General features: G+C 41.4%; 1 protein-coding gene across 2 annotated transcripts in view; it reads left to right on the forward strand.

Annotated features, from left to right (window-relative positions):
- Positions 1-13866, forward strand: part of ccdc71 (coiled-coil domain containing 71) — a 78807-nt gene that overhangs the window by 21317 nt on the left and 43624 nt on the right. The window contains exon 2 of one of the 2 annotated variants that reach the window (XM_049591083.1): positions 6634-10242. The exons of the other annotated variant lie outside the window; for it this stretch is intronic. Coding sequence (XP_049447040.1) covers positions 6644-7705 — 1062 coding nt within the window. The 5' untranslated portion in view covers positions 6634-6643 and the 3' untranslated portion in view covers positions 7706-10242. Of the gene's footprint in view, positions 1-6633; positions 10243-13866 lie in introns of those variants that run through there. 2 annotated transcript variants of the gene reach the window in all.

Below are 13866 nucleotides of genomic sequence, written 5' to 3' on the forward strand. Positions count from 1 at the left end.
TTCTCCTCCACTCAGCTGACCTCCCGTGTGTGGGTTAAAGCAGGTGCTGAGCCCTGCCTGCCGCAAAACACAACACTCCATAATCAACAGCAAAAACACAGTATGAGACTGTTTATTTATGTTTTTTACCAAAATTATGAGTAGGGATGCATGGTAACTTTTCTTTTAAACCGATACCAATAACCGATAACTTTCAGCTCCTAGAGGCCGATACCGATAACTGATAACCGATAACACACACACACACATATGCATTTTATATATATATAATATATATACAGTGGTGGAAAAAAGTTTTCGGACACCCCATGCATTTGTGAAATATTGCATTAAGAATCACTCTTAGGTCTTCAAGTGCAATTTCTTTTAGTACAGTCACAGCCAAAATACTAAATAAATCCTAAAAAAAGCCATTAAAAACTTAAAATTGATTGGTTCCATAAAAATACATAAGAAATTTTGAGTATTGGGTCATTTTGGTACCAGTGATGAAGGTCGTTCTTTTTATTAAAAGACACAATGTTTGTTGCCAAGCTTCGTGTCTACATAAAGCCAGCACATTTGAAAGTTCTTCAGACACAAAAATGGCTAAAACAAGGAACCTAACGCAGGAAACACACCTGAAGATAAAGATTCTCAGCCAGGAAGGGTACAGCTGCCGCCAGATAGCCAGGAAGTGCAGATGCAGTCCTTCAGCAGTTGGATACACTCTGCAGAAATACAGACGAACCAACAGCCTGGAAGACAAACCAAGATCTGGGCGTCCAAGGATTTCTTCAGCGAGAAATGACCGCATCCTGATCCGCATGTGCAGGCAAAACCGCCGAATGACATCACAGGAGCTTCAGCAGCAGTGGTCAAACCAAACTGGTGTCCAGTGTTCCACCCGCACTGTACGTGGCCGACTTTTAGATCATGGCTTAAGGTCCTACAAGGCTATCAAGAAGCCCCTGATCAATGAGAGACAGAGGTTAGCCCGGCATCGTTAGGCCCAGGCACACAAGAACTGGACAGCCAGGAATTGGAAGAAGATTTTGTGGTCAGATGAGTCCAGTTTCCAGCTTTATCTTCCTCCTACTAATGTGAGGGTACGCAGAAGGCCAGGCGAAGCATTATCTCCAGCATGTACAGTACCTACTGTCAAGCATGGTGGAGGCAGTATCATGGTTTGGGGATGCATGAGTGCTGCTGGTGTTGGTCATCTTGCTGTCTGTGATGGCACATTGAACTCTACCAAGTATTGTACCATTCTCGAAACCCACATGCTCCCTTCTGCGCGTGCACTGTTCCGTTGAGGTAAAAACTGGATGTTTCAACAAGATAATGCCCCTTGCCACACATCCAAGGCCAGTAGAACTTGGCTGCAGGAGCACAGTATCCAGGTCTCAGAGTGGCCAGCTCAATCCCCGTACATGAGCCCCATTGAAAATCTGTGGTGGATTATCAAAAGGTCTATTTCAAAGCATAAACCAAAGAATTTAGAAGAATTAAAAGCAGTAATTCAAGAAGAGTGGGACAAGATTACCCCTCAACAGTGTGAAAGGCTCGTGGGGAACATGCCAGCCAGGATTAGAGCTCTACTACGTGCCAATGGCAGGACTACTAAATATTAATTTGATGATGTGATGGTTTATTTATTTTTTGTTCAGTTTTGAACACATTCTCTGTTATTTGTTGACTCTGATACCGACAATGTTGAGAACTGACATATTGAAACTGTCAAGAATTTAGTTTTGTTAGTTTTTCTTGTAAACAATAAACAAAAAAATATAATTTGTATTTGTTTGTATCTGTCTAATGCAGCCACACCTTTTGAAACACAAAAAAGATTTTTCCACAAATATTTCATGATAATATTTGAGATTGTGTAAAATTTTAAGGGTGTCCGAAAACTTTTTTCCACCACTATCTGTCTATCTATCTACATATATATATATATATATATATATATATATATAAAGATCATGACATCAATACTGTGAACAAAACCAAAACAGTTTTGACTCTTTAAATGAAGAGAGATTTATTTTTTCCAATGAAAAACTATTGGCAAGCATCTCAAACATTTTTGAAAAGATGTCAAACAAAAAAACTATTTGATATCTCAAATGAACATCAATTTAAATAAGGTGCATTACTTACTGATATAAAAATAAAGGCCCCTTGAACTGATGCAAATACATGCATCGGGATTACAGTTCATTCCAGAAGTTCAAAAAAATAAACATATAGAAAATGATTGCACTGAACAAGTTAGACTTGTCTATGTAAACAAACTGAAAAAGTGCATTCCATAGTAACAAAAAAATAAGTTTAAAGAATTTTGGCTTATGGTTCCATTCAAATGAATACCTTTTCACTAAGGTAAATGGGGTTCAGTTGTTCTTTTATCTCATATTAGGAGAGAGAGACAGAGACACAGAGTCTGTGTGTGTTTGAGATAGTGTTGTCATGGTACCAAAATTGGGACCCATGGTACGATACCAGTGACAGTATCACAGTTCTGAGTAGTATCACGACACCACAGCAAAAATGAGGCAGATGTGCCTTTTTGTCATTTATAAAAAGAAACCAATTTTCTATAATACATCAATGATATTTTAAGGGAATAAATTACTTATTGACTTATTCATACTTCAAAAACAGCATCAATCAGTGATGATCAAAGTAAAATAAATAAATAAAATAAGAATCAACCAGCCACCCTCCTCCCCTTCATAAGTAAAGAACAGTCCCTAAAGTGCGGTGAGGTTTGTGGGCCGTGAACGGCTCGTTTCTCCTCTGACACATCACGTTCCTGTTTTCGGCTGGCTCGGCTGTTCAGGTACTTTTGGGCAATCATGACGCCAAGAAGAGGATATTATTGGAGCCGACTTCCCGTCGCCGGTAAGCCGATGGCCGCCGTATTTGACAGGAATGCATTACTGTCTGTGTCTGTGACCCCCGTTCAACCCACAACCGATGGGATTCGCCTTTCGTTTCTGCAAATGCAAGTGCCGTGACGGGTGGATCGCCACACTGCCGACATTTTACTCAGCCCGTCACGGCGCGCTGTTTGATTGCGTTATCAAAACACGCCGCTATTATTCGGCCTTGCTTTTAACTTATTCCACCGAATACCGAATGTGTGGTTTTTTTTGCAATATTCGGCCGAATATATTCGGTTACCGAATATTCGGTGCATCCCTCATTTAATCATTGCAATATTTCCTTTCATGCTTTGTTTCTGATTTAATTGTTCCGTCCTTTGGTTTTTGTTGCTGTGAATATTTGGCAGTTTGCCCTCTTTGAGACTTGTTAAAGTACCTTGTCAAGTTTTGCTTCTCTGTGCCAGCGATAGTTGTGGTTGGAGGCATAATGGTTTAGGGTTGTCTGTGTGTCCATCCCATGCTTGAGAACATGATTTCCTCAAATTTGGCACAGATGTTCACTTGGACGAGTGATCAACTGATGAATTTTTCAGGTCAGAGGCCAGGGTCACCCTGACCTTGTCTGCCTCCTTCTCATGAATGTGATATGTCAAAAATGCCTTCAGGGAATTTCTTGAAATTTGGCACAAACGTTCACTTGGACTCAGTGATGAACTGATTTTGATTGATTTTGATTTTGATGGTCAAAGGTCAAGATCACTGTGACTTTCATCTATCTCATTCTCGTGAATGCAATATTTTAAGAACACCTTGAAGGAATTTCTTCAAATTTGGCACAAATGTTCACTTGGACTCAACAATGAAGCGGTTGGATTTAGGTGGTTTAAGGTTACTGTGACCTTCCATCTGTCTCATTCTTGTAAATGTCATATCTCAAGAGCACATTGATTGAATTTCTTTAAATTTGACACAAACATCCACTTGTACTGAAAAATAAACTGATTAGAATGTTGTAGTTGAAGGTCAAGGTCAGCGTGACCTCACAAAATATGTTTTTGGCCATAACTCAAGATTTCATACGCTAATTATGACAAAACATCACACAAATGTCTGATCTGATAAGACAATGAAGTAATGACATTTTCTATCCAAAAGGTGAAAGGTCAACTTCACTGTGACATCATAATGTTCTGCATACAACACTTTTCGGGCCATTACTCAGTGTCATATCTTAGAAACATAAGAGGACACAGATACTGAATTGGTGACACTAATCTTGGGTGTCCACCTTGAAACGGCGCTGATTGTACAGCTGTCTGTGCTGTCGGGGAAAGATGTATGTGAAGCATACACAGAGACATACAACCACGGGATGGTAATTCTAGTTTCTGTTGGAATAGGATCCCAGGGCATTGTGTATCCTGCCCCAATGGTCCTGGTTGCCATGGTAACTAATGAGGCTCGTTTAGATGAAGGGTATAAAGGTGTAGAACTGGTGCTGAACCAAGAGAAGGTCGCAGTGGTAATGAGCCAGCTGGGGTGGTTCTTTCAGCAGATGTGGAGCTTTACTGTTTCCTTATATGCGCAGTGTTACTGTCTGCTGGTCTGGCTGTGTGAGGTGTCTGATTACAGTGCTGCTGACAGTAAACTACCGTCTCCCCCCGGGTATTAATCTAGCAATTAAAAATCCCCAGCCTGTGTGTTCACAGCTGCGGCAGTACAGGTTTATGTTAACTTTTAATATTCAGGTGACTTTTATCAATAACATGTTGCAATGAACTCAGCTGCAGAACACGTTTCAGTTTCTGGGTCACATTTAACGAGTGGTGAGGACATCAGACGGCAGAAGGTCACAGCACTCAGAACCAGCAGAAATTATGTTAATATAGGGATGGGCAATATATTGACTATATTGCGGCTTTTTCCCTGTGAAATGTATTAAATGTAGGGCTGTCCCTTTAGGGCCATTAGTCGACTACTCGCCCACATGTTTACCATATTAACTCAATTATTGAATTGTATATTTTGTATGGGGCAACACAATGGTTTGAGTTTAAGGTGTGAGGAAAGAATAGTATCAGTAACATTATTAACACTGTGCTACATTACAGAGAAATACTGTACTAATAAACCTTGATTAATATGGGCCTATATTTTATCTACAAGTGCACGTCACACACTGAGCGAGCCGCCTGTTAATGACGCTGTCGGGAAAGCAGTAATGATTGTGCTAAGTGGCTAATGGGCATGTAGCTACTTCCATGTTTCAGATGATACGTCATGTTTGTAGTCGACCAATGAAGACGAGTTTACATATCACCTTGGGTTCGTCCTTCACCTTCTCAAAATGATCCCACACTTTGGATTTCCTGCCCGACATGTTATTAACTAGCCTGTGGAATAACCGCAGGTACCAGCCCTGTAAATAAGGGACTGTACACATGCCGTGTTTTAAACCACCTGTAAATCACGAGGTCGGGCTCTGAGCGCTGCTCTTGTGCCTTTCTGTACCAGGTTTCAGGAGCACACCCGCAGTTTGCTTCTGAGGTTGCTAAGCACCTCCGTGTCAAAGACTATCCTGAGAGCAGAGCTGATCTTCTTCCAGGCGCTGTATACATGTATGTAGACCTATCATCCGTGGGACAGATGTAAAGCTCTGGGTAGCCCTGCACTAACATGATCAACTTTTCCTTATTTATCAGACTGAATATTTACAGAAGAAGGGAAAGACATCGGCTGTGATTGGTTTGTAATGTGACTCCTGTCTGACTGCTGAGCATGGCCTCTTGCTGTGTCTGTCCTTTCAAATTAATTTCTCAGATAGTCCTATCGTGTAGATTTTGATTTATTTTGACAAGGAGCAGCTCCTAATAGAGTTTCACGTTGTTTATTTATTTTTAACATTTTTTTTCTGTGACTAAGTAACAAATTAAATCTTGCTGACTAATGATCTGTCTGGTCGACTAACGTTTAGTCGACTATTAGGGGGCAGCCCTAGCATTTACTGAGGAACAAGTTACTGCCTGGCACTGGATGGGAGTAACAAGATAAATTAAGTCTTGTTTTAAAATGCCTCGGTGTCTGCCATAGCTGCAAGCTTTATGTTTTAGGGTTGTACGTATGTATGTACGTCCTAACCTCGTCAAGATGTTTTCTCAACAATGCCTTGAAGGAATTTCTTCAAATTGGGCACAAACACCCACTTGGACTCAACAATAAATTGAGAAGAGTTTGGTGGTCATAGGTCAAGGCCACTGTGACCTTGCCTTCATCTCACTCTCGTGAACGTAATATTTTTTAAGAATACCTTGAGGGAATTTCCTCAAATTTGGCACAAACATCCACTTTGAATCAAGGATGAACTGATTTGACTTTAATGGTCAAATTTCAAGGTCACTGTGACCTTGCATCCATCTCTTTCCTGTGAACTATATATTTCAAAAGTCCTTACTGATGTTGAGACGTAATTTAAGTTTTAAGTAAGTTGATAATTGATTTAATTCAACAATGTGGGTACAACTTAATCTTTTTTGTTTTTGTTTTAAGATAACCGTTTTCCTGTTGTCTGACTCTAAGAAAACTTGAGTGATGACTTCCAAATACTACAGTCAAACTCATCCTAACCAACTTTGTTATACAATGAATAGGAAAGTAGAATATTGGGACTTACAAGGTGTTTTGACAATATCAGAAAAGTAGTTGGTTGTTTCTGTTCCTTTCTGTGATTCTATTTAACAGAATGCTTTCTGTATTTTTCTGGCAGGACTAGTAACATGGCTGACGCGGCTCGAGGTCCCGTGGTTGGCCGGCCATTGGCATTTGCCAATGAAGAGCAGAGGGCGGTCCACTCCTGGTCCAGGATCTCGTCAGCGGGGCACACTGTCCTCCTGGATGCTCTAAAGATCCTCAGTCCGATGTCCCGTGACCTCTCGAGCAGCGAGGAGCTGGTCACCTTTCTGCAGGAGCTGGGTGAGGAGGGCCACAAGCCCACCGTGCTGCGCAGCAAGGACGTGTATGGCTACCGCTCCTGCACAAACCAACCCTTGACTCAAGATATGCTGAAGCCACCCAACAGAAACGTCAGACCGACCGCCAAGAGGAGGGGGAGGAAGCCCCCGGCCAAGAAAAGAGAAGTGCACCCATCCTGGAACACTTCCAAGAACCCCAAGATTCAAGGGGTCCGCCCTCCAGAGCTGCTGGTGGACCATCGTGCCATCATCTGCAACAGGACACCCATTCGGACTGTAGAGATGTCGCAGGTGCGGCCGTGCCTCAGACTGACCAACATTGCGGGCCTGTCCGGCTTCCATACGGCCAGACTCCAGATCCACACTTCCTGGGACCCGTCCTCAGAGGCACCCTCTGTTGCCTTTTCACAGCAACAGCACCCTCCAACGCTTTCAGGAATACCTTTGCAGCCTTCTCAGAACGGTGGTGGGGCGTCCACCAAAGCTGTGGCCTTGTTCAGCCAGAAGAGCCTGTCCTGCCCTATTCGACTGGACGGCGCCCTCATCGGAGATTCTGCACCGGTCTTCTACGCAAATGGACGGGCGTTCCCAGAGACTCATACAGAGCTGACCAGTAATGGCTGGAGGGGCAACGGCCTCCATCGGGAGGGTCGGGGCCCCAAGGAACTGAACAACTTGACCCGCCAGCGAAACGGCTGGAAGGACAAAAACAGTCTTAGATGGAAAGTGATAAAGGTGGATGACTCTCGCTCTGTGGCTGAGGCCCGCAGAAAAGCGCAGAAGATCCTACAGGTCAACCTGTCTCCAGTGATTCAGATCCAACCTCTCAACGATGTGCTGAGAGACTTCAGATACCAGAATAAATGACAGTGTCCCCAAACCTACACACACCCTTTGGAAGAAGTTAGTGTTTTGTCTGTTGAAGTTCTGGGTACTGAAAGGCATTTAGCTTTTCCCAGCAGGCTGGGAATTTTCACAATCCAGTTTACTACAGCCAACCATCATTCTGGTTTTGAGTTGACTGCCTGCTTGCTGATGAATTTTGGGAGGCACCATTCACTGTGACTGTTAGGTCAAAAGAGAATTTCCTGCCCTTCAACGAGGCACTGGGTGCTCACAGTTGTTTGAAGAGTATGATTCATTTGAAGTATAGCGCAATTTTGTTAAAAAATATTTTTTACTTGTAGCGCTTGAAACTGTGCTGTCACTCTGCGGCGCCCTATTTTCCACTGGAAAGAAGAACAAAATAAAACTAGTCACGGGACACGATGATCCCACTTGACGCACAGATGAACTGGTGGATGAGCAGCAGGGCGGGTGTCCAAAGTCCTCAGACGAGCAGACGTGGTGGTTGGTTGGTCCCAGCAAAACAAATTAACTAAAGGAGGGAAAAAGAGAAAAGTGTTTAGTTTGTCTTCCTTTTTTTGTATTTTTGTTGTGTTTCCACTGGAAATCAGGAAGGCTCTAGGAGCGAGTACTGCAGGGAATCAAACCCGCAGCTCATACAGAGATAGAGTGATACCTGGATGAACTGTTTGAACTACAGTCCTTCACAAAGTGTTCCTTTGGTTTAGTTTATCCACACACATGGAGACAAAAGACTCAAAGTAGTTTTGACCATTGGGAAGATTTGATGTCTTAAAATAACAGAACATGAATCAATTAAACAAACTGTGGAAAGTAGCAAGTATGGAAGAGGACTTGGGCCTTGTTTTTTGACTTCTCAGATTAATCTTTAAATAGTAATTCTGGGAAATCATTGAGAATTCTGAGATAAAAGAACTCTGACTTCAATTTTCAGGTTTTCTTTTGTTTTCTCATTATTAAACTTGACTTCAGAAGGCTTTTTTTTTTTTTTTTTTTTTACAATTTATTTATTGTTTTTGGGTTTTTTTGTTTTTTTTTTTTTTTTTTTTTTTTACAGAATTTTGGCTTTTTTTGCTTAGAATTGTTCCATTCCTTGACGTGGCCCTGGTCCACCTCCATAAGTTAAACAGGTTTTACACCAGATACAAAAACAACCATCAGCTGTTGGTCTAGTGCTGCTCAAGGTTTACTTTTGTCCAGTACATTTCTGTACTTAATTGGCAACTGTCAGTTGGAGTCTTGATGGTAGGACATTTGATTCACTGATTTAAAGATGTTTGTGGGCTGCAGGACTGTTTGTTTCCTGGCCAGTTACATTTGAAACTTCAGCATCAGAAAGTTAAATCCCCCATCAGAACTCACCTGTGCTCTGCTGAGTTGATGGAGAGAACTGCCCAACAAACTCAACTTTATAGTATCTTGACTTCCTCCGCAGTGATTTAACAGTTGTGGCTCACCTTAAAACTAAAAGAAATGCACTTTGAGTGTGTCACAGTGCTTCAGTGTCATTGTTTCCTAAATGAGAAAGTCACTGACATTCTTATTTCCTATATTATGAAAAAAAAGTGGAACAATCTCAAAAATTTGGTTTAACTTTCTTTAAACCCACACTGGTTTTCTGCCACAGGTGCTAACTTTGCGACGTTGGTGCTGAATGAAATGGCACAAGAATGTCATCATATTTCTGTGTTTTGTAGTTCAGATTGGAGCATTTAGGAGCAGTGACTTCCCGAGTTATTCTCTGAGGGACTGATAGTGCTGCTGCCCCCTGCAGGTTGGGATGAGCATGCCAAACCGCCTTGTGTGCTTTCCAAAGGGTTTCTATTGTGAGGAGCCACCTGAGTCCATTTTCATGTTATTGTCTGTGAGAAACTCCTGTGAATTCCCCTAAAACTTCTGTTCGTGATGTTTGGACAAAACCACATTCCAAGAGACAAATGTTTATTTTTGACTTTGGAAACAGTACTTTAACACAAACTCTTAACTCGTAGTCCCCTTACTAGCCTTTTCTGGAGTAAATATGACTAAAAGCTCTGGAAAAAGCCAATAAGCGACCTTTGTCAAACTACATTTTTATTCTTTTTCAGAAATATTGACTGTTTAAACCGCCAGATCTTAAAGTCCAGACAAAACAGAACTAAACCACCATCAGGTCAGTAAAGGATTTTTGTTTTTTAAGAAAAGATAAAGACTTAAAAGATTAAATTGGATTTTCAAACACCAGTTTCATGTTTAAATGCTGTGGACGCTGTTACGGGCAGCTTAGTAGAAAGAACTTATCAGATTTTAAGTGAAAAACTGAGCTTTCAGGTTTGAAGTCCTTGCATTAATCTCAATTTAGCAGTCTGTTCCCCAATTCAAACTGAGACCACATCAGTGTTTAGTGGTCAGCTTTACAGAGTTCCACATCTTTGTTCTGGTGAATTTTGTGTTCTGGAAGATCCCCCTCCCCCACTTCTAGATCTTCTGTTAGTCTTGTTCTGTGTGCAACACTTGTATAATATTGTATTTCCTACATGATCTTTGAAAAAACTTTTTGTTCAATAAAATGAAATGAAAAGAATCTGTATTTTTTTTTTCTTCTTCCGTCAACTAAAACATTTTTCACAGCCTGACTTGCATAAGTCTGATGCTGAGAAAGTTTAGTTTCATTGGCATTTGATTTACCTTCTTAGACTCCTCACTCACAAAGCCACAAGTGGTACGTCATTGTGAAACAATTCAGGGATTAGTCCATCACCAGAAAAATGTTTTGATAGAGGAAGTGTTAAAGTTGTTTTTGTTATTCAAGAATGAAGATGAACTGCATGGATTTTGGCAGTCAAAGGTCCAGGTCACCTTGACCATATCTGGGATCATTCTTGTGAATGTGATATCTCAAGAGAGCTTTGAGGAAACAGACTCAAGGATAGAATTTGGCGGTCAAAGGTCACTGTGACTGCATCCATCACATTCTCATGAATGGGATATCTCAAGAACGCCTTGAGGGGATTTTTCACAATTTTTGCACAAATATGCACTTTTACTCAAGGATGAATCTATTAGATTTTGATGGTCATAGGTTAAGGTCACCATGACCACGATATCTCAAAAAACAACTTGAGTGGGGGCGTCGGTGGCTTAGTGGTAGAGTAGGCGCCCCATGTACAAGGCTGTTGCCGCAGCAGCTTGGGTTCGACTCCAGCCTGTGGCCCTTTGCTGCAGTTTACATTCCCTCTGATGCTAATTCAAAGAATGCACCACAGGAAGGCTTTTGAATCAGATCCGATAAGGAGTAGGAGTGGGAAGGTCATTGGAGGAAAGTGGGAAAGAAGACGTATGTACTACGTTGAATTCCTCTCTACACTGAAGAAAAGACAGTTATTAATGAACGAACACAAAGGGATTAAATACAATGATATTAAAATGATCTTTGCAAATGATTTGGTTTGAAGCATGTCCTCACTTATCTGTATGGTTTAATAAACACAACAGAGGTACAACTGCAGCAGCTGAAGAAATTCAATCTCCCAAAGACAATGATTTTGCACTACGTTGTCATCATTGAGTCCATCATCACCTCCTCCAACACCGTCTGGTAGGCTGCTGCCACTGCTGAGGACAAGGGTAAACTGCAGTCCCTCCAGGACCTGTACACCTCCAGGATCCTGAAGTGGGCAGAAAAGATTTTGGCTAACCCCTCTTACCTTGACCCACCCCCATTTGGCAGATGTCTGTATTCCAGCAAGACCATAGACTGTTTAATGGACATAGCCACAGTGACGTCACCTTTTGGTTTGTGGACTGCCATTTTGAAGCCTGGAGTTCAGCATTTCGGCCATCACCATCTTGTTTGATCGTGACTTTACCTGCTATATCCTCCTGACCCAAAGCTTTCGTTGGTTGGCATTTTTAATTTCTCCTAGCTTTTTGGGATCAGTGGGACCTGATTAGTATAAAAAACTAAACATTGTCAATGATAATAAAGTCACTACATATAGTGACTTTATTATATAAATATAGCCGCGAGCGGCAATCTGCGGGTTCTAACCTGTTCCGCCCCAAACCAGCCACCGTGACCCTCACCACCCACCGTGACCCTCATCTGCCGTAGTGCAAGACGTTCCCCACTCTGTCCCTGAAAGCTCCCATTAATACATACTCTTTCCAAGTCACATCTAATTTTTTACCCATCTAATGGTCTTTGAGATACAGATGTGTGGCATTTATAGCGCCCCCTATAGGCTGATCTCAAAATCTTTTTTTGGGTGTGTTCTTGGTCCCCTTCTGATGATATTTACCCAGTTTTGTGACGATCGGAAAAACGCTTAACATTTTACAGCCGATATTCGCTAAGCCCCGCCCTTTTCAAGGACACTTTGCTTGACGGCAGCCGTGTTTTTCGTCCGATCTTGCTCATTTATAATAGAAATGAGTGTCTCGGTCCCCCGATACCTCATACCAAGTTTGGTGTTGATAGCACAAATATTTCAAAAGCTTATTCATTTTATTGTTTTTAACATTATGCAAATTAGCAAAAAATCTGTAAGGGCGGCATTCATGGTGCAGGAGGCTTTTTTGTAGAGGACTATCAGGAGGATGTGTGTGTAAAATTTCAAGTCAATAGCACTTGTGGTGTGGCGGGCAGAGCCTTTCAAGCTTTACACTCTATGTTATAGCGCCCCCATAAGGCCGATTGGGACCAAATTTTTTGAGCAGTAGTTGGATGTCATTTATAGTCCATGTACCACGTTTCATGTCCCTAGGTCCTTCCAGCTGGTCATAAATTAATAAAACGCAAATTATGACGGTTAATGACGAATAGGCCACGCCCACTTTCACCTATCAACATGGCACTCAAGATATTAGTTAATAGCCACCCCTTGAGCATGCATACCAAATTTGGTGAAATTCCATCCAATGGTCTTTGAGATACAGATGTTTGGCATTTATAGCGCCCCCTATAGGCTGAGCTCAAAATGCTTTGGTAAGCAGCTTCGAAGTCTCATTGTGGACCTACCCACCAAGTTTGGTGATGATAGGTCAAAGGGTGTGGGAGTTATGGCCAATCAATTCTAAGCTCCGCCCACAGCAAAGATTCATTGGTCCGTGGCGGCCATGTTTTTTGACCAATCTGGCTCATTTGTAGTAGAAATGTGTCTTGTCATCCCCCAAAGCCGTGTACCAACTTTGGTGTTGATGGAGTCAAAATTGTAAAAGTTTATGTCACTTTACTGTTTTTCAAATTATGCAAATTAGCAAAAAATCTAGTCAGGCGGAGCTTAATGGTCCTTGAAGCTTTTTTGTAGAGCACATTGAGCTGGACCTGTGTGTCAAATTTCAAGTCAATCAGACTTATGGTGTGAGGGGCGTGGCCTCCCAAAAAAGTCATTTTTAAGCCTTAATTACAGCGCCACCATGTGGCCGACTGGGCTCATATTTTAATAAAAGTTGATGCACATCATTTCCAATCATTGGGCCAAGTTTCAGGTTTCTGGCTCATTCCAGCTCACGGGAATTTGAGCTCAAGCGGCAGACAACAAAAAATAATAATAATAATAATAATAATAATAATAAACCGGTACAATTTTAGAAGGGTTCTACCCCTTCGGGGTTAGAACCCTAATTATTAGATGATAAAGTTCAGATGTACTCAAATGAGACGATAATAAAGTCCCATTGTCCTTCAACGAGCTGATGATAAATTCCTAAAGTCTTCAAAGGAGTACTTTCTAATTAACAGCGTGTTAGTTCATTACTGTAGCTAAAATTGGTGAAATCTGTTGTATCAAACTAAAAAGTGTCAACCATTAAATATGATCCTGTTCTCGACCTTGTCCACTTTTGTGTGGGGATCGGCTGCAGACTGACTTGGCAGAGATGGCTGCCATCTTCTTTTTACATGGATTAATGTATTGAGGTCTTACTACCACTAAATAGCACGAAAAAGTGTCCACGAACGAGGACAACAGATCTAAGTTAGGCAGAATTAAGTATAAGGTCCAGTAAACCCAAAATGTGATGTCTTTGTATGAGGATGCAGGGTTTCAAGAGAATATACCCTAATATATTTTAACTTAGCCTCAGGTTTTTTTTTTTTGCACATTAAAAAGAAAATTGAACATAAGGGAAATGGTAGAGTGGAGTCGAGACCATAACAGTAAAGGAAACAACAATTTAAA

Source organism: Epinephelus fuscoguttatus, linkage group LG1, assembly GCF_011397635.1.
Source record: "Epinephelus fuscoguttatus linkage group LG1, E.fuscoguttatus.final_Chr_v1".
NCBI lineage: Eukaryota > Metazoa > Chordata > Actinopteri > Perciformes > Serranidae > Epinephelus > Epinephelus fuscoguttatus.